Genomic DNA, 27,621 nt, shown 5'->3' on the forward strand with positions numbered 1-27,621 from the left:
AAGTTGCAGCAGGGAAGGTTTAGGATGAATATTAGGAAAAATTTCTCCATTGAAAGGGTTATCAAGCATTGGAACAGGCTGCCCAGGGAAGTGGTTGAATGACCATCCCTGGATGTATTTAAAAGACATGTAGACATGGTGCTTAAGGACATGGCTTAGCAGTGGTTTTGGCAGGGCTAGGTTTATGGTTGGACTCAATCTTAAATGTCTTTTCCAACCTAAATGATTCTATCTTCTTAACTTCCCTATCTTAAAGTAAAAATCAATTTTCCAGATTAAAATCTAAGTTAAGAAAAGATGCACATTTTAAGCAGTAAATCGGACAATTCCCAAATAATGACCCAATAAGAAAACACCTGAAAGTATTATATAAGTGGGCCAAATCACACATGAAGCAGTTCTAAGCACAGGCTCAAGCAGGAGCTCCGTTTTGTGCTTTGAAATACAAATTCCCACAAACTGTTTCATGTGGCATACACAGCTCCTGTCAAAAATATAGCCCATTACTAAACTGCAACTAATTATCTTCTGAATGTGCTCCACAAAGGACAGAAAGATAATCTGACCTTAAGTCCAGGGAAAAATGGAACAATGAATGAGAATATTGTAATTTTCTTTGCTATCAGAAGTAAAATAGACATGCCTAGATTTCATGTGGCTTTGACCCCCCAAAACAAATGCTTATGCTGAAATTGAACCAATTCAAAGAATAATGGCTTTGATGATGCTGTGGAAGTTTTCAATGATTTCTAATATTTTTGTCTACCATTAATAGGTAGAACCTTTAATTACTAAATAAGCAAGGACAGATAATGCCAAAAAGAACAAAGTCAGAATATAGAAAAAATTGTGCTCACATATCTCAACAAAACTGGTATTTTTTCCTACTGAAATCTCTTCTATTAAAAATTTCCATATAAAATTTACTCAGACATATGATTCCCTCCTATTCACTATTATATATTTTGGAAAGGCAGATCTTAGTACTGGGGTTATGCTGCTCAACAGAGACTTTTAGAACATGTTAAGGAAAAGAGTTCAAACAACTCATCTGGTTTGGGTTTTTGGTAAACTATCTTCCCAAAAAATGCTTGATCATCATCCCTTTAGATGAGTGTTGAAGAATTCCTGGTTTCTAGGCCCACATGCAAATTCAGTAGTGTTTTAAACCCTGCCACAGCACTAGCTTTAGCTCTTTGTTAGAGAAAACAAAAGAACATAGACTTTTGTTGAAGAATGCACTCTACCTCTAAAAAGAAGCTCAGGTTCCTTTGAATTCGTAAGCCCATTAGTTTAAACTATGTGGCAACTCTAATAGTTACAGATTATACAGAAAAGCTCTTGATGCCATACCTTCTTAAAGCATTTCCAGCTAGTTTTCAGAAAGATTGCCCACCTGTAGGTGCCAACAGCAACAAAAAACCATTCAGACATCATACAAGTGCTTATTTCAACAGTAGATGCTAACCATATAACACAACAAGCTGTCTAAAAAAAATTAAGTCATTGGCATTCAGTGGACAAGACCAAGTATCAGCAGCTTTTATTTGTTACCTGTACTTCACCTGATACCCCTTACTGTAACCAAGTTGCTTCTCCTATGTGGCAAGATTGAAGAATCCATCATATATCATATTTGCTACAGGTTACACTGTGTCCATATGCTTGAAAATTCCCAGCATTCTAATGTGTGAGGCACTACAGTAAGGAGTAACTTTAGCAATTTGTGATCTTGCACATCTATCTGTAGTGGTAGCAGGTTTTGGGGCCTAGTCAGGCCTATAGTGAAGCTTTGTGGAGCTTGGCTAGAAGACTCAGGAGCTATTGACAAACTTCAAATTTATTTCTCCAGGGGAAAACAGTGAGGGAGAAGAGATTGCAATTGAAGGATTGGAGGGGCAGGCAGTGTTGATGTTTTGGTTTCTTTGATGTCACTATAAAAAACAACATGAAGGATGAGAATACTCAAAAATGCATTCTATGTAGACTGACCTTGTCAACAGCTGTCCTTTAACACTCCACATGTATCAGGCCTTTGATCCTAACCACCTATAAAAATATGCACTGCTTAGACAGGAAAAAAATAGAACAGAGACACAACTTATCTTTAAGCACTCTTTATCTCCATCTGCTGCTCAGCTAAACATTTCAGAAAGAAAGAATTATTCCAGAAGAGATTACCAGAAATCAGTTTCATCATGATTTGAAACATTTATGAATCTTAATTTACCCAAATCTTTTGTGACCTGTTTAAGTAATGCAGTATGCAGATCATCATTTGCTAGGTTACACTGCTTATTCAATTATCACTCACAGACACCTCTATCTGGGAATTAATAGTATTAAAACAAAAAATGAGATATATGCCAAACCTGGTAAAGCTTCAAAGGCAAAAAAAACCAACCAAAAAAAACACCCTGTATCTACTTCCCTGCAGTCTTTGCTGCCTGTACTAATTCAACACAAAAACAACTTCACACACAGATTCACTTACCAAAAGTTGTTAGAAACATTTCAAATAAAACACAAGAGAACACCCCAAACATTTGACTGATTTTCAGTGAGGTTATTGTATTAAAACTTTTTTGTTTATAGTGCCCTAGTAAGAAGATTTCTGCTAAAACACTGAAGCAACATTCAAGTTTCTACCTGCCATATTATATTTTTACTAAAACATTCCTAAAGCCTGCAAAAATCTGCACTTAAAATGCTAAACCATAAGATCGGAAAAAGTAGCTTAAAATGACATTTTCAGCTCTTTTCAAAAGTCACCTGGTTCCCCTGCACTAAAGGATTATATGCATTTGGATGAATAACTTTTCCTTCACTAATTCTGATAAGCAAAAATTCATGGTAAAATTGACATGTTGCAACTAGAAAGCTTTTTTGCTACTTATATATAAGAAAAATAACATGTAAATTTAAGTAAAGTCTTGTTCAACATTCAAATGTTCTAGTTTTACAAGTTATGAAAGTTTCTTTGTAGAGAAGTTTGTTCAGACAAATGATGACAGGCAGTGCTTTTCAGCTAGCATCTAAATACTACAGATAGTGAGGAAGCAATTAGTTCAGCAAGTAATAAGTTTTAATCAAATATTCTATTTCAGAAGTATTTAATGTCCAGGTGTCACAGTAACCTCCGGTTATGGTTTGAGGAACCCACAACAATTAGTTGTCCTTTAGACAATTATTCTATCACCTGATGAACCCAGGAAAGGGAATCAGGAAAAAACAAGGAAACCTGGGGGTTGAAATATACACAGATTTAATAGACTAAGACTAAATAATTAACATTAATAATACTAAAGAACTAATACTGCTACTGATATCAATATAAAATATGCAAGGATCATACTCAGCCAATTCTATCAGTGGGAATCTGTGCACTCCCAGCAGCGGACAGCAAGTGTCAGACACTAAGCTCTACAGCTTTGGGAGGATGGGAAGGCCTCAGGAGTCTAGCACTGGAGCAAGAAGTTCTCAGGATTGCAGCCATCAAGGAAGAGAGAGAACTCCTCAAAGTTCGTTTTATATTGAATGTGACATTCATGGTATGAAATAATCCTGTTGGCCAGCTTGGGTCAAGTGCCCAGGTCTCACTCCTCCTTATCTCTGCACCTGGCTAGCTCAAAAACAGATACTTAGAAACCCACACACAATAGCTAGCTATAAAACAAATATTTTCACATTCACATCAGAGTCTTCTAAAAGCAGTTTTCCCTAGCCTTAGAAGAGAATTTACCAAAAAGCAAAATTACTGAAAGAGAAACTAGTCCTGTGTCACTCAAACCAGGACACCTCCCCTCAAGACGTGTATTCAGCTTACGTACTAAATGATTTTATAAATTAATTACTGGATGCTAATTACCTAAGGAGATTTACATGGTCAATTATTAGAAAACACCTCTGAGAATAACTGAAACTGTTCAATCTCACTGCCACAGTTTGGAGGATCTGTTTCTGCACATCACAGTGACAGTAGCTGATGCTATCCAACTACTAAGTCGCAGAATACTTCAATTAGCTGCACCAAATCTCTTATGAGCTTTGTGAGGGACATCACATAAGGGACAGAAAGGCTACTGAAAGGTCAGACACAGCACAGGTAGATCACACAAATATGTTTGTTTTTTTGTTTTTTTGTTTTTTTTTTTTTTTTAAATGAAGAAAGAAAACACCAGTTACACATGCCAAAATACAGTAAAGGAATACTTTACTTTTTTCCCAATTGTTTAGCACAATTTGGTGCTAATCTACTACTAAACTAGGGGAAATCTAGTCTTGTTGGAAGAAAGGAATAGGCCATGATTCCTAAAGAAATTGAGTTTAAGAAGGGATGATCAGATCACTTTAAAGCAGTTCAGGAGAAAATTAAACTCATGAATAAGGTAGATAAAATACATTCCTAAAGCAAAAACAGAACTACATTTTACCCTAAATTTATCAAAGGGAAAAGCAGAAGTGAAGCAGACCCCATAGATACTCAAATTTGGGATTAGCAACCCATAATCAGATTAATTCAGATCTAAGAGGCAAGCTTCTGCATTTTTCATATGACAAATTGAGGGCTTACCATATTGTAATTCAAGCTCCAACACAAATGCTGCATCCCATTTTCATAAGACTTTTTTCTTGAGTTCACCAATTCTGCAGAAAAAGCTGCTAGAAATATCAGTTAAAATTCAAACATTGCTGATGTTCAGAAGAGTGAGACAGTGGCGATACAACAAGGGCTAATCCAGCAACTTTGCAAAATCTAAATTATTCCCGAAGGTGGTTAATTTACCCTCAAGGTTTGTAAATTAAATGAATGCAAAGTACTGTAAAATATTGAAATCAAGACAACTTCAGGTCACTTTTTTTTTTTTTTTAGGAAAAGGCCTAAATTGTGCAGGAGTCTTGAACTGGCCATGTCTCAAAGTGCTTTTTATGTGACATTCATTTACACAATGATCAAAAAGGTAAATGCAATAGATTGGTAGACCCTTGCTAGCTTTAGCCAAACTGACACAAGCAATGGAGATGAACATATTGAAGACTAGAAACCCCAGGAGAAGCCCAACAAAGTCCCGGTAGCTACTTCAACCCACATCAACTCAACATTCATGCTATAATGTAAGCCATACTACAATGATACCCTTGCTCTGACAAGAACTCAGAGATTACAATCAAGAGCATGCTGAATGGGGCCTGACAACCTTAACTAGCTTTCTCAAAAAAGTTATTTTGGCTAGTTCCTGGTATTAACAAGAATTTATCACAAACCTTTTCAATTTAATGAAGCAGCAGCTAATCCCGGGAAACATTTCCGGGTGGATGAACACCAAGAAATTCACCAGTAGTCAGCATGTGTCCACCAACTTGATGAACTCCTACAATGAAGTGACTGGCCTGATCAACAAGGGGAGAGCAGTGGATATTGTCTACCTGGACTTCAGTAAGGCCTCTAACACTGTCACACAAGATGATTCTGCCCCTCTACTCCACTCTTGTGAGACCCCACCTGGAGTACTGCATCCAGCTCTGGAGTCCCCAACATAAGAAGGACATAGACCTGCTGGAGCGTGTCCAGAGGAGAGCCGCGAGGGTGATCCGAGGGCTAGAGCACCTCTCCTATGAGGAGAGGCTAAAAGAGTTGGGGCTGTTCAGCCTGGAGAAGAGAAGGCTCCGAGGAGATCTTATTGCGGCCTTCCAGTACCTAAAGGGGGCCTACAGGAAAGCTGGGGAAGGACTTTTTACTAGGGCTTGTAGCAATAGGACAAGGGGGAATGGCTTTAAAGTGAAAGAGGGCAGGTTCAGATTAAACATTAGGAAAAAGTTTTTCACTTTGAGGGTGGTAAGGCACTGGGGAACAGGTTGCCCAGAGAGGTTGTTGAGGCCCTATCCCTGGAGTTGTTCAAGGCCAGGCTGGACATGGCCTTGGGCAACCTGGTCTAGTGGGAGGTGTCCCTGCCTCTGGCAGGGGGGTTGGAACTCCATGATCTTCAAGGTCCTTTCCAACCTAAACCATTCTATGATTCTATGATACTCAAACAAGCTGTTGATGTAGAGCCTAGATGACCATACAGTGAGGCAGACTGAAAACTGGCTGAGCAGCCAGGCGTAGTGGTGCAATCTAGTTGGAGGCCAGTAACACATGGTGTACCCCAGAGGTCAATACTGGGTCCAGTCCTGTTTAATGTCTTCATTGATCATCTTGATAATGGGGTAGAGTGTACCCTCAGTAAGTTTCCTGATGACAAAACTGCAGCGAGTGACTGATACACCAGGGGGGTTGAGCTGCCATCCACAGAAAAGAACCTGGGGGTCCTGGTGAACAACAAGTTGAACATAAGCCAGCAACATCCCCTCGCAGCAAAGGCAGCAGATGGTAGCCTGGGCTGCATTAGACAACGCATTGCCAGCAGGTCAAGGGAGGTCACACCTCCCCTCTACTCAACACTGGTGAGGCCACACCTGGAGTGCTACATCCAGTCCTGGGCTCCCCAGTAAAAGATATGGACAGATTGGAGAGAGTCCAAAAAAAGGGCCATGAAGATGAAGGGACTGGATCATCTCTCTGATGAGAGACAGCTAAGAGAGCTGGGGTTGTTCAGCCTGGACTTAATGTACAGGAATACCTGAAGGAAGGGTGCAAAAAGGATGGAGCCACACTCTTTCCAGTAGTGCCCAGTGACAGGACCAGAGGCAACAGACAAACACAGGAGGTTCCCTCCGAATATCAGGAAGCACCCTTCGACTGCAAGTGTGATCAAGCACTGGCACAAGATGCCCAGGAAGGTTATGGAGTCTCCATCCCCGTACATACTCAAAAGCTGCCTGGGCATGGTCCCAGGCAACTGGTTCTAGATGGCCCTGTTTGAGCAGGGGGATTGGACCAGATGACCTCCAGAGGTCCCTTCCAACCTCAACCATCCTGTGACTCTGTAGTTCAACTGAGAAACAATGCCCAGAGAAAACAAAGATAATGATCTTTTCTCAGACTTTCTCTACAGACATGACAAAGTTGCCAACAAAATTATACCTACCAATACCTTCAAAATTCAATGCCAAAATATATAGTAAGCATGTTTAAATTACAAAATTCCAATCCTGGAAAGTGATTTTCTTCCAACCAGTCAACTAAACCAAGTAACCTTAAAATAGCTGCAATATTTTCCATTCCTCAAACAAAAAAGCCAGAAAAAGTGTGAATTTTCTGAGACAGTAATTGGATTTCACCTTGAGGCAGTTGCTACCATTAGCAGCATTCTGGCACCAACAAAAATTCCGTTTACAAAAGCTGCAAGAAAGCATTCAAACATAAACCAAATTGTGGCAAGTCTTACTAAAAGAGCTCTTCCAGCAAATCTTTTTTTTATTATTGGAACCCATAATACCTTTAAAACAAAAATTCAGGGTAGCTGATGCTGTTCTCATGAGATAAAAGGATCAAGTCAGAAGAGGAAAAAAAGACTAAAACACGAGTATTGTGAATGTGTCTTTCAGGCTTATTTGAGTTTTTCCTACAGAAGAACATGACTTTAGGAAAGGTCAGAAACTGGAGGAATCCTATATAGCACATACAAACTCTTAACTGATTGCTATGATTCATTTCCATTCTCTAGTCTAAAATTTTAAATAATTATTTTATGTGCAAAACCCATAAATACCTCCTACAGAGAAAATAATACTACTTCAAATGCTAAGAGAAGATTCCTCAGCTCACTTCAGGAATTCCAAGAGGAGTATTCACAGAAGCTATGCTTGAAGGAATGTGACTTGCCCTGCTTAGGAGTCAGCACAGAGAACATGAGAGAAGAGCTCTTCTAGGTGGCAAGTCACACTAAAAACTGACTACAGATGCTACAGGCTGTCTCCCGCAGAAGTGTCTTTCACTTCCTCGATGTGGGAAGACAACTAGCTTCACTAGGCTAAAGTTAGCCTTTGAATAGCTTTGCAATACCTCTTCCCTTAGGAAAAGGAGGCAATATTCCTCCCTCCCTGTGACTCTTGTAAAGCCTACGTAATTGCACATGCTCTCAGACTGTTTGCAAACAGAAAAAAGTTAATATAGTTTTGTTCTAAAGCTTTATGGTTTTAGAAAATGCTGTTCAAGGTGTGCTCTACAGCAGCAGCACACAGACATTACACCCAAGACTGGCAGAGGCAGCAGCAACCCTTCCCCAGGCTCTCATCACATGCAAACATCTCTAAAGAAACTACCTACAAAAAGACTGAATTCTTGCATCACTTCATCAACCTACAGGTACCTTCTGGAAGCCTTTACTGCAGTAATTCTCTTCAGGGAAAACTTTCTCTTTAGAAACTTTTCTAAAAATAGCCTAAAGCCTATGCAACTTCTCATTAAAAGAAAACCCTTCAGGATGCCACAAATAGGTATTTTAGAAGCCAAAGCAGACCACAAACTAAATCAGCAAATGCTGCAATATTCAAAGTAACCAAAGTCAAAGCTTCCGAGTAAAAAAAAAAACACCACACTATTTTCTCAGAAGAATTTTCCCCACCAAATCTGATGATTCCTCATGTTCCATCATAAAAAAAAAAACACAAATACAAACCCACACCATGCATCCACACATAAGCCTGGCAAGAAGACTTAGAATGAAACAGAATCAACACTTTTGCAAGATGTATGGTCTGATAATCAAGTATCCATCGCTGACTATGAAAAGTTACCTGTTAAAACTTGTCCCTCCTCAATGAAGGATCGAAAAAAAACAACCCAAACAATTGGGCTGTTTATTTTCTGACATTTTTAAAAAGAGAAAGCTTTGGTTACTTCATGTGTATTTAGGGTATCTCTCAGATCTTGTCTTCTGCTTTTGGCCTGAGGAAATCTCATTCAATATGGAAGAATGTGAAGGCTTTCATTGTGCTTTAAGAAGTTCACAAACCCATAGGTTTAGAAATGTTCATTTCCCCAATGTTACAATGAAAGTTACTTTAATGAGAAACAAAGTCCTGGAAAGGGCACATTTCTGGTACTGAAATAAACACATACCAAATAAATGTTAAGAACTAAATATTATTCATATCAGTAATACCAAATAAAATTTCCTTTAAAATACTTAAGGAAAGAGCCAAAGACTACTTCATGGAATAGTAGAGAACACTAGGAGGACCAAGAACAAAAGTCAAAAAAGCCTGTTCTACTGAGATGAGGAAGCAAGAAGATTTAGAGAAGCTTAGAAAGACACAGCGGGAGACACACAAAGCATAAATTTGTAAGCTTGGAAAGGACAATAAGTTAATGGAAGAAAATAATGTCAGGAGTTTATTAAGGACAGAGGTCAGTTCAATTCCTTTCTTCCACAAGACTGGTCTAGTGAAGACAGAAGAACAGCCTCTTTACCTCACTAAAACTCTTCATGCTAACCCATGTGACATTCTTACTAAGAAAATAAAAGGAACACAATCTACATAAAGTTTCCCTAAGACTGTTTAACTTCTTGCGTAACTTTAAAGTATACGCTATTTGCTATTAATATGTGAATGTTTCAAGTGCTGCCACAGGCCTTGTTCCATAGAAGTTTAAAAAAATGAAGTGTGGATATAGTCCACTTATACATGAATTACATTAGGGCATGAAAAATGCTTTGGAAAGCAGGAAAAGAATTTACATGTGAAAAGTGACTCAGTTTCAGTGATGAACTTTTAACAACTCGGTGTTGCCAAAAGAGTAACCCCATTTCTCTGAATCCTCCTCCCCCATTCCTGCATACCTGGCTGGCTACCATTCAGTTCTTGCATGAGACTACAGCTCATCTGGCCTTTCACTGATTTAAAACAGCAAATCTGGACCGGGGCAGGGGGTGGATAAAAAAAAAAGCTTTCCAAGGGGCAGGAAGGAATGTGGAAGAGGTCAGTTCAGGTCTCTTTACATATCCCCAAACTGTTTTCTTCTAGTCTGAGACAGCTTAGCAAGGGCTCCAACAAATGCCAGAGTCAAAGCTGGGAAAGCAGTGGGACCAAGGCAGAGTGAGAAATGGTCACAGCATGCTGTAAGATTGGGTCAACCACATCATCACATCGAGTTCACCGTCTTAATAGACACGATCCAAAAACCAATAGGACAATAGCCTACAAAAATGCGAAGTGGGAAGTACTTATGAAGAACAGGTTCCAATGAATGAGGAATGCAAAGAAGGATCAGCTAATTACAATATAACATCAACCAAATGTAAGTCATTGTCACAACACCAATAAACATGATCACACATAAGCTTCCACAGATGTGCATTCTAGTCCATACTGCACTCTTGCTGTCTTAGTTGAAGCATTGCCTAACAGGTTTTATAGATGACCTACAACTCAAAATAGAGAGAAGCAGAAAAGAAACAAGAATAGGAGGTTTCAAAAAACACAGCCTATAAAAGTATTAAAAAAAAAAAGGAGAGCTCATTTAGGGCAGGGAGGTAGAAAAAAATGCAAAGCACAAAACAAAACACAAACACCACCACTACAGAACAGAAAGTTAGGAAAGATTTCTTTTCCTTGTATCTTTGGGTTTAAAAGAGGAAGAAACTAGAAAGAAACTAGATTATTTTGTAGAAAAAAGTGATTGGCATAGAGAGTTGCAAGGGAACTAATTATAAAGGAAGAACAACAGATTGTCCAAAGAGATGGTGAAAACCATTTTTGCCAAATTTGAAGAACGGGTCAGCAATGAACCCTTGTACCAAAGAAGGCCAATAGCATCCTAGGCTGCAGTAGGTACAGAGTTGCCAGCAGGTAAATGGAGGTGATCCTTTCCAGTCAGCACTAGTGAAACATCTGGAGTACTGGGTCCACTTCTGGACCTTCTGGTAAAAGACAGGCATGAACATACTGGAAAGAGTCCAGCAAAGGGCCACTAAGATTATTCATCCCTCAGAACATTTGTCATACTAGGACAGAGAGCCGAGACTGTTGAGCCTGGAGAAGGCTGAGTGGATCTTCTTGATGTGTATAAATATCTGATGGGAGGGTGGAAAGAAAAATGAGACAGATTTGTCCTAGTGATACCCAGTGAGAGCATAAGTAGTAGTGGATACAGGCTGAAATACAGGAAATTCCATCTGAACATCAGGAAACACTTTTTCACTGTAAGGGTGACTGAGCACTGGCATAGGTTGCCCAGAGAGGTTTGAGTATCCATCCTTGAAGGCATTCAAAACCTGACAAGACATGGTCCTGAGAAACCAAGATGGACTAGATAGTTTCCACAGGTCCCTTCCAACCTCATGCTTTCTAAAATTTGGGGTTGTTTGGTTTTGGTTGTTTTTGTTTTGCACAGCTACAAAACCATCTGTGGTGTACATAAAGTAACAATATAATAGCATCACCCAAAGCCAGGCAATTTTACACAGACACAGCTGAGAAAATTCTCATGTGCTTCATTAGTTGTCATTATCATTACAATATTTTGAATGAATCATTTAAAGATATTGAAGAAACACAAAGAAGGCTTAACATGACCCTAGTATATACACAGTGGCATTGATTTTATAAGACATTATAGAAAAAATTTAGAATTACTGTTGTATTTTAAGAACAAGATTCACCTATGAAAACAAATGACAGGTTGTTCATGGCTCAGCCATGCAGTCCTTGAATGCCTTACAACACACTATTCTGCAACCTAGTGTGGCTCATAAATTAAGGAAGGCCAGGCTGTTCATCAAGAGATTAGAAGAAACCCAGATGTTCGCCCAAAGCATTGGAAATACATCCAACCACACACTTCCCCAACCTGGTCTGAACCAATGTCCCAGCATGACACCAGTGATTAGTCTGTTGCTGAACGTGGAGCTCTCAAATGACTTGTAGGTTACCACATCTTGGAAACTTGTGATCACAAGTCAGTAAACTGGCAGTTCAACAAGGGAATACTTCTTACACTTTTCTGCCCAGTTTATTAAGTAGCATTATAATTTGCCTATCACACAGAACTAATTCTCACACAATTCCCATTGGACATGCTATTCTTTACTTTTCAGCCTGAACTGCAGTGAACCTACTGCAGCTGCTGAGAGTTTTCTTTTCAGGAGAGGTATAGTAGGATAGACACAAAAGGTCTACAACATGCTTATTAGTTATTTTCCCTAAGGATCTACCATTGTACTTTGATGGGCCTGTAGAGCAGTATAAAGCACCTGGATACTTAATTTTCCTTTTTGGATACTCATACCAATCTATCAACAATAGTGTACAAAGCTCATTTAAATATTATGAGGCTACAGAGGGTGCTCCAACACTGCTTATAGACAGTTTCTGTTTAATCCCCACATTGCTCAGCAAACCGCTCATTGATTTTTCAGAAGTAATTAGAATTTGGAAAAAAAATTGAAGGCAGGTTAAGATTAGACTTCCCCCAATACCTTGTTTTATCCAGAGAGAAAGGTGATATGAATAAAAAAGATTATTTCCCCCCCACCAACAGAAGGTGTTCTGAGTGGGAACACCACCTGGGAAGGCAGCATTTATCCACAATGTTGCCTTTTTTCTTCACCTAAGGTATGAAATACCCAGTTGCTGCACACAGATCTAATGCACTATGGAGCAGGCAAAGCAGACATAGATATGGAAACACATACTGTAATCAACCATATTGCTCTGAAGTTGCTTAAGCAAATAACCTCCCCAGAAGAAACTTCTGCTGCTTTAAGAATAACTCCTCAAAAAAAGCAAAGCTATTAGCTCTTTTTGTGACGACTCAACACTGCTATAAAGCGCTCTCAGTGCAGAATGCAGTAGCTTGTGCAGACAGTGCTTTACTCTTGGGGTGGGGGGTGGAGGGTGGAGCCAGGAATCCACAAAAATCAAACAGTACCTCTAGTTATGTACCCCAGATATTACTTTTGTATTTAGAAGTGCAGAAATTTTATTTGCTAGCTTGCCAGTAAGCAAAGTGCAGATAAAACCCTCTCAGCTAAAATTAAGTTTAACAAGAATTTGTACCTCTCCCCTTTCTTACAGCTTTTTTCAATCTCATTCCAGTAGGCACACAGTAGAAAATGTTACATTATCTAACAATACTGCCATTTAAATATATTAATTCTGAGCCAGCTGATGAAAATTAGAGGAAAGGCTTTTAAAGGCTTTGAAATTAGTTTTTTTTTTTTAATGTTGAAGTAGTATAATTAGCTGATCCTTCACTTTACTGGCTCCAAGCCCCAAATTAGCAAGTTCTAGGTTTGACAATTCATATAATGAACTTGAAACAGAACAGATATGCCAAACACAACATAGCATTAAGCAAATACTTTAGTAACTTCACAATTCTTCTGGAAAGAACAGCTAGCTGAAAGCATCAAGTAGTTCAAGAATGTGAAAACCCTGCCCTTTCATAGCTCACCCTCTCCTCACTACTTCTGCAGGGTTTTATTTCCAGCAAATGCTATCTCTGCTTTTGTCACTGCAAGATTACTTGCGTGATCATTTTATACATGGTCTGCACCTTAATGTCAAGTGAAAATAACTTTGGATGAGCCTGTTTTACAGTAAAGAATTGAATCAGAAGTCCAACTCTTAGTCCCACATGATTCACCTGGGTTTCAGACTGCTCTCTGCATTACAGAAATCAACATCTTTCATACAAAAGAAAGAGCAATAGAGTAGGTGTAGTCTGGATAAGCATTTCATTTTATCATTATTTATATTATGAATACAACATAAGACACAAGCACTAAAGACACTGAAGATGCAACTCCATAGTTGGTACAAAGTAATACGAAGACCATGTAGCCAACAAGAGTTCGTGCTGCCCCTCTCCCCAATTAACCTGACAACTAACTCTGCTAAATTATATTAAAGAGGCAAGTAAATTTGTACCTGTGCTAGAAAGCTGATCAAATGCAAAACATGGCCACACACTTTCCAACACTAACAGTTAAAGAGTTAAGACAGGAGCACACAGCCCTAACTTGAAGCATCAGCAGTGCACTAACAGCATTTCTGGACTTTCTGTACTGTCTTGGTTGACTTAAAATTCAAAAGGGCAACACACAAAGATCCTTGATAGGGGTCATATTGTGAACACTGGAGAAAAGTGAATACATCTCCCTTTGCTCTGAAAGGATCACTTCTGCACTAATACATTTGACCATATCTTTCAGTACTTTACAGATGGTTTAGGTCATTATAATAGAAAAGTTGCCTAAAACACAGTAAAAGGGAGTCATAAACAGTATACAGTAACAACAGTTAAGTAACTAGACTTGTGATATGGAGTAACTATAAAAGACTCCTATCGGAACAGATTGCAGCAAACAGGTGCAAAGGTTAAATTTAGTCATTACTGATAAAACTTTTATCCAACACTGCAAAACCTATACACATCACAGATGCCAGCATTTAAAAGACATTTTAATTCCCATTTTATTATGCTGCATTTAGCACATCACCTTTATTTTACACTAACCAAAACAAAACCTAACCTCTGTAAGCAAATACCCACCTCAATGAAATGAATGTTTTGAACTTTGCACTTGGGACTCATGGACAACTACTGACTTGGAAGACATGTCCCACCCTCCAAATTACAGAAGCATTTCAGTAGAAGGAAATTTTTTTCCCCACAGAAGCTTTGCATGTCAACATACAGCAGTAATTTTACCACAAGAGGGAGATGAGAAAGACATACAGAACTGACTGGAGGCATGGTTAGTGAGGCATTGGTATAAACATGACTAATTAACAGTTGAAAATCACCATTACCTATCTCCCATATGTTCTCATTTGTAAGCGAGAGTTGGACAGTGAATCTTAACATATGGCTACAGTAAGCTGCACTCCAGTATTTCAACAGCAAAGTACATCCAATCTGGTCCACCACTTCAGCTGTAAAATGTTATTGCAGTGTAGCCTAAAAGGAAAAATAATCTCATTGAAGTAGCAGACAGGCAGAAATGGGGAATGAGGAAGAAAATGGCTAAGAAACCCCCAAATTAAGCTTTTCTGGTTAGTTTGGCTATTGAATAACCTCCCTTACCATGGCACCGAATAACCTCATCTCACCTTCATGCCTCAGTCCTCCATTTGAAAGCTAGGAAGAATGACTATCTGTATTTGAAAGATGCATAGATGATACACAAGTTTTAGACCACACACAACACGCAGGCACACACAAATATATATACAGACAGAGAAAGAGAGAAAGAAATAACTGTAAAAAGAGCTGGAACCAACCTCACAGCATTTCATTGCTTGACCTGACTGGTAACAAATGACTCTGGGCTTAAACAAAAATTGTGCTTAGCTTTCTTACATTAAAATTAATGTTTCCAGGAGAAAGGTTGTCATCTATTAACTCTTCAAGAGCACTCAAAGTATTCTTTATGACAGTCTTACACAATTTATCTTTTGAAAAAGCATGAATATCTATCAGATACACATTTTTTCTAAACTAATCTAGAAGCTTATTAAGCACCAACCAAGTCAGCTGAATTTAAACAATGGACTACATCTTTGTGTCATGTAGGAAACAAAAGCAACTGGGCACCTTCAGTTCACCTACATCTATTTGCTAACATCAGAAGAGTAGATTATAAATACATGTACATAGAGTGATATACACATTACATCAAGAAATTAACAGAACATTTCTAACGTAGAGTAAAAAATTTTTTCAATTTCTTTAACTGAAAAGCATGTCGTGACTTTTTAAAGATGCATTTGTTTTTTAAGAAGTTGCATCACAGTTCCATAGCTAAAAATACTTTAAAATTCAGAGGTATGAGTTACTTTAACGTTAACTTATTGTTTTCTTGTTATCAACTATACACAGCACTGTCTACTATGAAAGTGCCAAATAGTAACTCTCAAGGTTCATTAGGAAAAGAAGAAATCAACTGAAAAATAGATACAGGCTAAGGCTTTAAGGAAACTAATTGTCAAAGGAAATATTGTGGCCAATTAATTGAGAAAAATATACCTTTAAAAATATACCTTTAAAAATGGACAAAAACAAGTGTCAAGGGAATATACACTCTGAAATAAAGATAAATGCCCATTAACAAGCCTTGCTTCCTTGCCTCTCCTACTGGGAGAAGTGGAGAAAAAAGCCTACTGCCTTTCTACTTCAGTACCTGCCTTCCTACTACCACCACCACCACCAGCTATAGTATTTGTCAAGTATCCTGACTGAAATAAAGATCAAGTCTGCAAGTATGTACAAAACCCCTCAAAAAATTCTAGGGGGAAGTAATGTCTTTGTAAGGGAAAGAGAAGCCATTGCAAACAGTGAGCAAAACTTCTGGACTCAGAAAAGTATGATAGAGCCTAACAAAAAAAATTAAAAAAAAAAAAAAACAGTAAAAATACCACAAACAAAACTCCACAATATCAAAAACCAGTCTTACTGAAATTGAGAAAATTTGCTCTGGATATAATTCATCTTACTCAAATATACTTAATCAACTGCTTATACAAAACAATTAGCAAAAAAATTATCGAAATACAGTAAAACTACAAACAACACTTTTCCATAAAATACCTCCAAAACTCCCCCATGATATCTGAGACCAGTCTCCTACATAAACACATCAGTTCTGAAGAAAATGCTCAGTAATCACTTAAATATAAAGAAAATATTAACCAAATTAACAATTACACCAGTGATTTGTCATTAAGCAATATGTGCTTTTTAACATAGGGCCCATCAAATAACCTGCCCTCTTCCAAGTATTTGCTGCTGATCATGACCTAACATTTATGCTCAATTTTATACAAAAACTGTACAGTAGCTATGAGGTACACAGGAAGCTCATTCCTTGCAAGAATCCACTGCTACCTGTAGTCTTCAAAACAGACCACCAAATCTGGCCAAACTCACCACCAGAAGCATACATACAAAACAGAACCAGACTTAGAGAAAAATCATTGCAAAATTCTCTAATACCTCTTTACAACCAACCAACAGAGCCTATGCATACACTTACAAGAATGCAATACGTTTCACCCATGACACCACACATCTTTACAGGATCTACGCTCATGTAACCACACATGCACCAGTCATCACCACAGGACACAGAAAAACCTTGTTACCGTTTCCACTTCACCTCTTACGCCTCAGTAAGGACCTGCAAGATTCCTTAAAGTACAAAACAAAATAAATCATAGGTTCAAGATGAGATTTTTTTGATGGCCCTTTACATTTTTCCCTACTCCTTACATCATATTAACTCTCTTATTTTACAAGGGCCTACCTCCATCATGCACCATAAAAACAACATCATTTCAATTGCACCAAGATATTTTTGTAAGGCTATTTACTAGACCAGGTATACTAGTCCAGCTTTATAAAAAAATACTTAACAAAAACATTAAATATGTTCAGTACCGGAGGCACTCTGTATATATGAATCTTGAAAATAAACTAAAAGCAGACAGCACTTTGAGAGGATTTGGAGGGTTTTTATAGGAAGCATGCTGATATGTTCTCATTTGTATGGTAAGAGCACAAAAACTCCAGCAACTGGATTAAAACAGCAAGGTGAAATTTCTGCCAAGAGATTAGTGCTTACAGAAGGAGAAATACAGAAAGAAGCACCAATATGAGAGCCCATACCATTCCTAGAAGAAATTCCTCAATTACAAACATCCAAGCCACTTTTAGACAAATATGCATGCTCAGCTCCCTTAATGAGAGGAAACAATAACCTCAAACTGGGTTTTTGAACATTCTGAACATTCAGAATGTCAGGAAACATTTCCTATGTTAAAGTGTTTACAAAGGAAGGTGAGAATTAGAAGAATGCAAAGCAGAAATGCAGAATACCCTGAGCATCCAGTTAGTTTAGCTGCAACCACCTATAATTCTCAGAGATCAAAGTGCCAGTCAATGGCAGGAATTAACACATTCCAGCATAAACATCACCACAACTTAAATTAACCTGTGTCCCATTTAAAAAAAAAAGCAGGCATTTTGAAAGAGTAGAAGAGTAAATTCTCCTTTTTTTCTCCCTCCAACTATTTTCCTTACATTTTTTACACTAAGCATTTTCTTCCACTATCTTCTTCACCTGTTTCCCCTTCACTGTCCTTTTCCCCATTTGTTTTCCTTTCATTCATTCACCCAGCATGGTGTAGATAGAACTGACATGACACTCACTCTTACGTAATTCATTCTGAACAACTATCAAGTATGGATAAAGGCCCTGTGAGAGAAAAGAAAAGCGAGCTTAGAGCCTACAAAGAGCAAAGTAGAGGCAGTCCCTACATGATGCTCTCAGAGGTCAACTGTCCTTGCTGTAGATTAACACACTTCCATAGCCTCACTGCAGCATCCTATTTCCTTTCATAAGACAGTTCCTGTCGATGAGCTCTTCAGGGCATCTCATTCCTGACCAGGATCAAAAGCATTAATACTACAGTGAGGAGAGGGTGGTGAATGTAGAGGAATCAGAGTACGAATTGCCATCAATGGGATCAGAAAGATCAAGAATTGCTAGGCTAGAGGCCCAAGGAAGTCATGCAAAAAAAGTCACTGACTACTAGGGAGTTAAGAAGGAAAACTGTACAGCCTGCAGGGTAGAACAGAAACACACAGACAGTATGTAATCAGTCTGACCCACATAATCAAAATAAGAGCAAGATCCTCCAGTTATAGCAGCAAGGTATACTGAGACAGGAAGGCTGTATCTTAGAGTTGTCCAAACATTCTCACTCCCCTAAAAACTCACTCTTTCCTACATCCTAAATCTAGACCTCTATGAAATGCATTACAACTTTTGTCACTCACCTGTTTTCAAACAGCAGGCAGCTGACACCGCCTCAAAGGAAAACCACATTCTATTACACTGAGCTATCCATCAGACATAGGTTAAGCGCTTTGCTTTAGCTGACTTATGGATGACTTGAGTTTATAGGATTCAACAGCTTCAGCTAGCATGGAATGCAGCAGTTCACTTACTGAACACAAGCAGGTGGCATATCATTATTATACTAATGACTCTCAGCTTGTAATTTTAGATACAATAAAGATTTGGAATAGCCTGTGCTTTCAAGATGAAAACACTCAGCTGACAACAGGTAAGACAGACTCCCAATTTAGCAGCATCCTCCAGTAAAATGACCAAGCTTGAGAAACTTGCTCTATGAAGGTTGGTCAGTCTTCAAACGTGAACCAAGCAAACATACTCAGCCTTCAATTATTTTAACATCATTGTTTAAAAATAGTTTTAGTGAATGAATTTAAATGAATGTTGCTAGTACAACTGCCATGAAAGTAGACCATAACTATCAAACCAGTTAAACGAAGCATGTTAAAAGTATTTGCACTCTTTATTTTTCAGTTAGTTCACTAACAAAATATCTGTGATCCAGTGCAGAGGGTATTTTTGACAGACTTTTTCTTGTTTTGCAAGTCTTCTAAATAACCTAAAAAGAATGCATTGTGATCTTCAAAAAGTATTTTTCTAAATTTTGGTAAGTACCACCACACGGGGGGAAAGAGAAGAACAGAATCTAAACATCCAAATCAAGTTTCAAAGACAAAAGAGCAGAAGACAAGCTGCAGGACTGGGGGACACATTAGGTCACACAAATGGCTGCTTGAAAAAGTCTATAAAGAAAATTCTTACCTCACCAGAACAAAACTCAGCTTTCAGCACTGAGAAGCCAGTATTCATTATGGAGACCAGAAGTAGAAGTGAATTGAAAAATTATTAGACATTTTAAGGGAAAATGTACCCTTATAATTTAATAGTGCATGAACAATCTGCAGCTCAGCAAACTGCTATGCTGCAGACTGCCATAAGTTTAAAAGAGAGCCCAGGGGAAATATCAGTTTATATTAATCTCATCTTTTTTTCCCTAGGCATCTGTTACAGGACATGGAGAAAGAGATAACCACCAGACATCACACCAGGCTAGCTGGACCTTTGATCTGATATACTATGACTCCGCTCACAGTAATCCACATCAAGAATAACTTTGTAAGGTGTGTGTATTTCTCACACATCACAGTAATTAACAGCCAAGCAATTTTTCTAACCAACAACTGCAATAGTTACCTACTTCCCTTTTTCAGATACAGGTAAAAATAAAGGATAAGAAACAATATGATTGCAGGTATTTATCATCAGTCAGCTGCAGAGCTAGGATAAAACAGCAAAGAATTATTAGTTTCCATGCTTGTGTTCAAACCACTAGATGGTGCTTCTAAAATGAAACAATCCAGTATGCAAAACTAAAACTGAATAACATATGCTGATTTATAAGTTGCCTTCCTCAAGATTGTTATCAGTAAGAAAAACTCCACTTTCTTCTGTCTTTGAAAGTTATTAGATGTTAATATAAATATTGCATTAAATAACAAGTTTTGTTCACAAACTGCTGTGCCTAAAGGCTTTGATTACTGTATGGCACCAGTAAAAAGAAGCTTTATGCTACAAATAGCATTTACCTCTTCTTTCACTCATATACAAGTAATTTTCTCTAAGACATTTTTTCCCCCCAAGAATGAACTTACTCTAGTTCTCTTCTGTGAAGAGCAAATCCTTCACTTAAGATTTGGAAATCATAGCTAATATAAGATGCTAACTGCTTTCTACCTATCACTCTGTAAAATTATTCTTCCTTTTTCATTTACTCCCCCAAAACTAGTCTCAATAGTTGCTTGGCTACTCCAGTAGCTTCCTCCTTTTTAATTTCTGACCTTTGCTATCCATCGAAACACTGCTTAAAATAACTGTCCCTCTTCCTGCATCTCATTCTACTGACCCAGCTTCAAAAACGCTCTTTACAGTATGTTAAGCACATAGTCGACTAATTTTTTTACTATCTTCCATTCTTCTAAAGTTCAAACTCCTATTAATCTTTAAAGATCCCTTCCTATTTTATTACTTACAACAAATTTCTACCTACAAAAATTCCTACAAACATGTTTCTTCTCTTCCTTTAAATAAAAAAAAAGTTTTGACTATTTCCTACTGTATTTCCCATCTTTTACTTCTTTGAGTCAGTTCTGCCACTAAGCAAACCTGACGACACTGCTAAGATAGATTACCTTATATGCAGCTTTTAATGTTCAACACTCACCTACGACCTTTTTTAAACACTTCTTGTGCAAAGTAATACAGAAACTCCTAAAGGGCAAAAAAAAAAAATTAATCAAATGACATTGACTCACTTTTCTACTTCAGGGGATTGCTCTTGATCCCCTAGGAACGCTCTCTTCCTCTTACTTGCATGGGAACTTCTTCCAAGATACCCATTTACTATTGATTGGCCTTTCTTAAATCAGCATACCTATGTTTTATTCAAAGCCCTTTAACAACTATAATTAGCAGCTATTATTACTAGCTATGGCTTACTTTCTTAAAATGTAGCTTAGTAAGAAGACCCTTAAAAAGTTAGAGAAAAGCACTATGCACAAACACAAACAAGCCTTCTCCAAGTACCAGCCATGCCACTTATCCCTAAATGTTATTTCTGGTCAGAGAGCACCACTGCAGAAACATGTTAACAAGAAGCAAGACCCTATTGTCTTGAAGATGTATCTGCTAATACAGCTGCAGAAAGTAATGATCGGATTTAAAAAGAAACCAACGAAAAGTACTTCAAACCAAATACCCAGGAAGATGGCAACTACAATTCTCAGCAACTCCAAGTACTCCAGGTGAGCAATACATAACCCCTGAAGCATGTGAAAGAGGTCTGCTGAGCACCTACTTGTCAGTAAGTGTTCACTCCTAGCTACAAGTTGGAGCCATTTCCATAAACCTATCTTCACATCTCCATGGGAGTTAGGCAGCCTTTTATTTAAAACAGAAACTAACAGCTTTACCTTGGTCAACCTTAGAGGATATGAGTGTTAAAAAGAAAAAAAATCATGCAAAACCTTCAGCCTTAGGCAAACCTTGTGAGCATCATTTAAAGATATAGTGCTTTGTCCCAGTTATTACCAATGACTACGAATTTCTATGAATTATAGGATCATAAGCAATTCTTCAACATTTACTACAAGAAGTTTACATTCTTTTACTATGTATAAGAAACTAGGAGCAAAAACTTAGGTTAGTGAATGCACAACTGAAATACCAAAAAAAGAGGGTAAGGTCTCATAAAAAACATATTCCTTGGCTTTTGTTACCCAGGTAAAAATTTACTCAGATTCATAAATGTAAACATGAAATAAGCAATATTTTTTAAAAGTAAAAATATGAAAAATAAACATATACTGAAGATGTCTCAGTCTGTTATGCTTAACAGATTAAAAACATCTTGAAGTTGTTGTTAGGGAAAGAATCCCCCCCCCATCAAGCACTAAACAGTTCTTTCAAAATATCAATAAACTTGAGCTCAATTCAAAAGAGCTACCCTGATGAGCTAGTTACCCACAGTTTTTTCAAGCTAGTCTCTAGAATTAAGCAGCAACATTCACAGAAATTATTCTTAATACTTTGGATATCAAAAGCATTTCAAAACTCTACAAAAGCAGTCCAGTTCTATACTTTTGCTGGATGCTCAGATCTGCCTGGGAACAGGTTCTGACCCAACAGCTATGAAATGCTCCAGCAGCATAAGGTAGAAGATAAGAAATTCCCTGAAGTGACAGGAAATATTTCTGTTATATCTGGGCAAACAAATATTTTTATTTTTGAAGGAATCACCCTTTGCCTCAGAAAAGTGGCAGTGCCTGGGAAGCCTGCAGTGTCCTGAGGAGGTCAAAGAGTAACTATTGTTCCACCATCGTGCTGCAATTCAAGAACACTATTGCTTCAAATAACTCCTCTGCATTTTCTCCTGCTTCAAAAGCAAACACCAACCCCCCCCTCCAAAAAAATTAAGCCATTGAATCTGCAGTCCCCAAAAGGAAAACACATCTTACAGAACACATTTTAAAAAATTAAATAACAACCAATGTGGCACAGGAGGCTGGAAACAAAATCTCATCTCTGCTCTGTCTCTAACACATCAGTTAAAATTCTGCCTCCTACCAGCTATGAGGATCACATCACTGCTATTTATTTCATTCTCTGGTTACCTCTACCATTGGCATTTGATCAGGGTTATTAAAATCTGGTATATCAGCATACCTGAAGGACAGGGCTGGACAGGAAGAGTACTAACAGCACAAGGATCTAGGAAAACGGTGCTGTTCTCAGACAGTCTTGACTAATGTCATGCTTGTGTTACACTTCCTACACCCACGTTTTCTCTCCCATCCTTGGTATGTTCAGAGATGCAACAGTTACCAAGTAGGTATCTCTGTCCAGATGCAGATCCCTGCATTTTACAGGAACTTGATAATTATCCTGAAAGTTTTGTAATTCCATCTTGTTAAGCAGTATCTTTTCTATCCCATTTCCTCATCTCCCCCTATTTACAAAGATTAATTAATTTATATATTTGGGGTTGGGTTGTTTTTTTTTTAGGAAGAATTATTAAATGGTTCCCCTAGGATTAAGCTAAATCATAGTCATGTTTCTGAACAGACTGTACTGTAAGTTTGCTGCACTCTGATGTTACCTCCCCCCTTTCCCCCCCCCCAAAGTATCTCTGAACAGCACTCAAAGCTGTAGGCCCAATGCCCAGTAGCATCAAAATCTGCTGTCATGCAGAAGTCCTACTACATGATAGTAGGATCTGGAATACTTCAGAAGAAGCATTCTCCACCATTGGCAGCAGCAAAATTTAACTGATAAAAATGTACCTGGCATCTGTAGTACCTAACAGAAGATTACAACTAAGCAACATAAGTCACTAAAGATGACAGCCCCCACCAGAATAAACATTCAAAAAAGTAATCTTCCAAATACATTATATTTAAAACCATTTCAAAATAGACTGTGGAACCCACTAACCTTATGGGAAGAAATCCTAAGAATTCCATGATGAAACAGGAATTCAAGTAACAAAACCAGAAAAGTTATAGTCCCTAAATGTGAACTCCATCTTAATTTCTACCAAAAAAAGCACTACACAAACTTCTGTGCATTTAATTACATTATCCATACCAACTAAATAAGCACATCAGAACAAAAGGAACACAGACTATTAGAACTCACCAGTAGCCTATTCTGAATACAAGTACAAAAATGATGTAGCAAGCTACTGAGACTAACAAAAACTATCCACAAAGAAAGTATAAATATACAGCAAAAAGGACATGGTGCTGTTTTTAAACTAACAGCAATAGATGTTACTGATTTATGAGGCCCCGTGTCACACGACAGGTTTGGAAAGTTCCTTTACCCACAGAAAAATAAGCATACACTGTTTGATACAGACCTTAGATGCTGAACATAGAGCATAGAACACAGGAACAGTATATTCATAAGTAAGTTTTATCATAGAAAGATGAAATCTCCATTAGGAAGAAAATTAATGCAAAACCTAATTAGTTTTGATTTTAAAAGTGACAACAGCTATATCTGCAATTATTTCTTCTGCATTTAATACTACCAATGTTTCTTTTTGTTCATTAACTGTTTCTCTTAGTTGTTCCTTGGTATAAAACATAAGCATAGTTTAATAAAAGCTCATTGTAATTTGTTAATGTATTTTCAGTTACTTAATCTGTAAATTATTTTCCTTTCAGTTATTAGCAGCAGTATCAGACAAGTACATGTTCTTCAACAGTACTCACCAGGGTTATGACTACATACAAAATCCACAGAGCCAGCACAATCTGTACTTTTATTTTGCAGTATCACCTCGACTATTTTTTTTTTTTTTTAAAGCCCAGCGTACTGGCTGTAATTCAAGAGAAAGAACTGCGTGCATGGAAGACTGACAAAAAGTGAGGCTTAACACTATTACTAGAATTAAAATGTAAGAAAAAATGGGTGGTAGTGACAGACAGGGAAAAAATTAAATCAAGTACTTCATAAAGTGAATAACTATACTGACTGCTGTAACGTCTGGACAAAAAAGAGGATGCTGTAGACGTTCAAAATCAGCAATGCCCTTCATATACGATCTGAACATCACACGTGAGAAGAGATCACTCTCCAGACAGTTACTTAACTCGTGCCAGAAGATGATAATTTCATGGCAAAGCAAGCTATGATTCTTGGATTCCTTCCAAGAATTTCAAAGCGAGAAGGGCAGAAAATGCACACCTGCAGAGCACCGTTCAACAATTCTTTAAAAAACCAAACTTTAAAAAGTTCTCTCAGGTGCACGCAGATAGCCCGGACGGCAGCACAGGAGCGCCTGGACCGCCCGTCCCCAGCAAACCACCGCACACAGCCGCCAGCAGCTCAAGCCCAGAAGGGCTTAAAGCCAGGTGAGGCACAGCCGCCTCCGCGCTGCGGTGCCCGCCGGCCGCTCCGCAACCCCTCCGGAGGCTTCCCGCTCCCGGCGCCATTCCTCACTACCACCTCCGGCAGCATCACCGGAGCCGGGGAGAGCCCCCTGCCTCCCCCCGGCCCCGGTCCGTGCTCCCGCCAGGTCCAACCGGCACCACGGCACACGCTCTGCTTTGTCATCTCCCCCCCGCCGCGGGCCAGCCGCTCGGCGCACGCCGGTAAGCGCCCGTTCGCCCGCTCCGGTGCGGCTCACACCCCCAGCGCCTCCCGCCTTCCCCCCGCCGAACCCCCACGGAGAGCGTCCGGCGGGTCCCGTCCGAGAACGAGCGGACCTCCTCTTCCCACACACACGCGCTCCGCGCCGACCCCACGGCCACCTCCGCGGCGGCGGCTCCCGCCCGGGCTGAGGCACCGGCGCCAAACGACCCACGGCCGCCAGCGCCGCGGCTGCGCCCCCGCCTCAACTTCCCGACGGCGGGGTGAGGGTGACCCCGGCGGGATGGCGAGAGGAGGGGAGGCGAGCCGAGGTGCCGCGGGGCACCGGCGGCCGCCCGGCGCCGGCAGCTCCTCACAACTTACCTTGGGTTTGTAGAGCCACTTGCGGAACCTGTTCATCATCACCGCGGCCGCTGCCACCCCGCCGCCGCCACAGGGGCTGCCGGCTCCCCGCCCGCACCGCTCAGGGGACCGGGGAGAGCCCTGCCGGGAGGCTCCGCCGGGTCGTCGTCACCGCCGCTGTCGCCGCCGCTGCTCCTGCTGCTACTGCTCCTCAGGGCAGAGGCCGCCAGCCGCTGCGGAGCGCGCGCTGTCCTCAGCGCAAGGACCGGCCGCCGGCAGCAAGGGCTCCGCGCCGCGCTGACAACCCCCAAAACATCGCGCGGCCGGCAGCGACGGCGCGCCCGCCCCCCCCCCCGCGCCTCTACTGCTCCCCGGCCGGCGCATGCGCAGGGGCAAGCCCAAGCTCTCCCGCCCCGCCGGCTGCCGCCACCAATCGGCTGGGGGCCGGAGAAGAAGGACGCTCCCCCCTTCCTCGCCTTTATGGCGGACTAGCCCCGCCCACTCGGCCGCTCATTTGCGTACGACGGGCAGGGAGCGGAGGGACTACGTGCCCCGGCATGCCACGCCCCGTAGCCGGAGGCGCGGTGCAAAGCGCCGTGGCCCGGTGGATGCCGGGACTCGTAGTCTTCTCCGCGGGCAACGCTGAAGCTGTCCGCTTCAGGATAGCAAGCCCCTACGTGTGACAGTGAGCCCTACTGGAGTGCCTGGTAACCGGCTGATTGATTCATAGCCGCCCGCGATCGCAAAAATCGAGGAGGGGAGGAAGGGGTTGCATGGCAACGGCGGCAAACAATCGCCGCCATCTTTTTTTTTCCCGGCCAGGTAGTTCTTTGTCCCCCGATCGGGCCGTTCCGCAACACGAAGGCGGGAGCGCCGGAGAACTACAGCTCCCAGCAGCCCCCGCGCCCCTTAGCAACGGCGCCGGGCCGGGCCGGGCCGAGCCGCCGGCGGGTGCACCGGGTTCTCTGCGGCTGGAGAGTCCCGCCGCGTTGAGAGAGGGGCAGCGGGCTCCGGCGGGGACGCAGGCAGCCGCCCGGGCTGGCGGGGGCAGCCCAGGTACGGGACCGGGCAGCGGCGGGCTGAGGGGCCGCCCGCGGGTGCAGGGGACTCTGCGCGCTCGCGCATTTACCTCAGGCGGCGGCGCCCGCTTTGGGGCCCGGGGTGTCGCACCTCGGCGGCCTCAGCGGCCTCAGTGGGCAGCAAAGGTGGCTGTAGCCGTATATGACACCTTCGAAAACAAAAATGGGTAAAATGCTTCATGAGGGTGGCACGCAGAAAGTGTCTGATGCCCTGGGCAGGCTTGTAACTCCTTCATTCGTTTATTGGTGTGTATAAATACAGTAGAAAAGATCGGTGGGGTCTATGTTGTACTGTAGACAGGATTGTTGGGGTTTGCTCCCAAAGTTTTCATTATCTGTTGTGATTTTGGGCAAGGAGACAGCCTCGATGTCCTTTGGCTTACCTATCTGGTAAGTATAATACAACTTACTTGCAGAAGGTGTTGCACAGTGAATATTTAATTGTAAAGTTCCACAAGATATTTCCACAAAAATAAAATTACCACGTCAAAGAAAGTATTTGTAGTAGGTATACAAAACACTGAAATACATGCAAATAAAAAATGAATGTAAGATCCAGGCTATAACTGCTCAGGGTGAATGTTTTCCATCTGATGTTTTGCTGTCTCAAGGGAGAAATCTGCTGAAAAGAGGACCTGTGCCCAGAACTGCTCTCTGCTACGCTCAGGTGACAGTCAGCGATGCAGAAAAGTCCAGAGTAAATGAGAATGGCAGGATGTAACCTTTGGGACAATTGTACC

At 40.3% G+C, this 27,621-nt stretch overlaps 1 protein-coding gene across 2 annotated transcripts in view; it reads right to left on the reverse strand.

Annotated features, from left to right (window-relative positions):
- ZFYVE28 (zinc finger FYVE-type containing 28) overlaps positions 1–27,621 on the reverse strand; it is a gene marked incomplete at both ends in the record, with an annotated part of 170,882 nt that overhangs the window by 141,097 nt on the left and 2,164 nt on the right. The window contains one exon of one of the 2 annotated variants that reach the window (XM_082482986.1): positions 25,824–25,862. The exons of the other annotated variant lie outside the window; for it this stretch is intronic. Coding sequence (XP_082339112.1) covers positions 25,824–25,862 — 39 coding nt within the window. Of the gene's footprint in view, positions 1–25,823; positions 25,863–27,621 lie in introns of those variants that run through there. 2 annotated transcript variants of the gene reach the window in all.

This window comes from Vanellus vanellus (assembly GCF_965231255.1).
Source record: "Vanellus vanellus genome assembly, chromosome: 4".
Lineage (NCBI taxonomy): Eukaryota > Metazoa > Chordata > Aves > Charadriiformes > Charadriidae > Vanellus > Vanellus vanellus.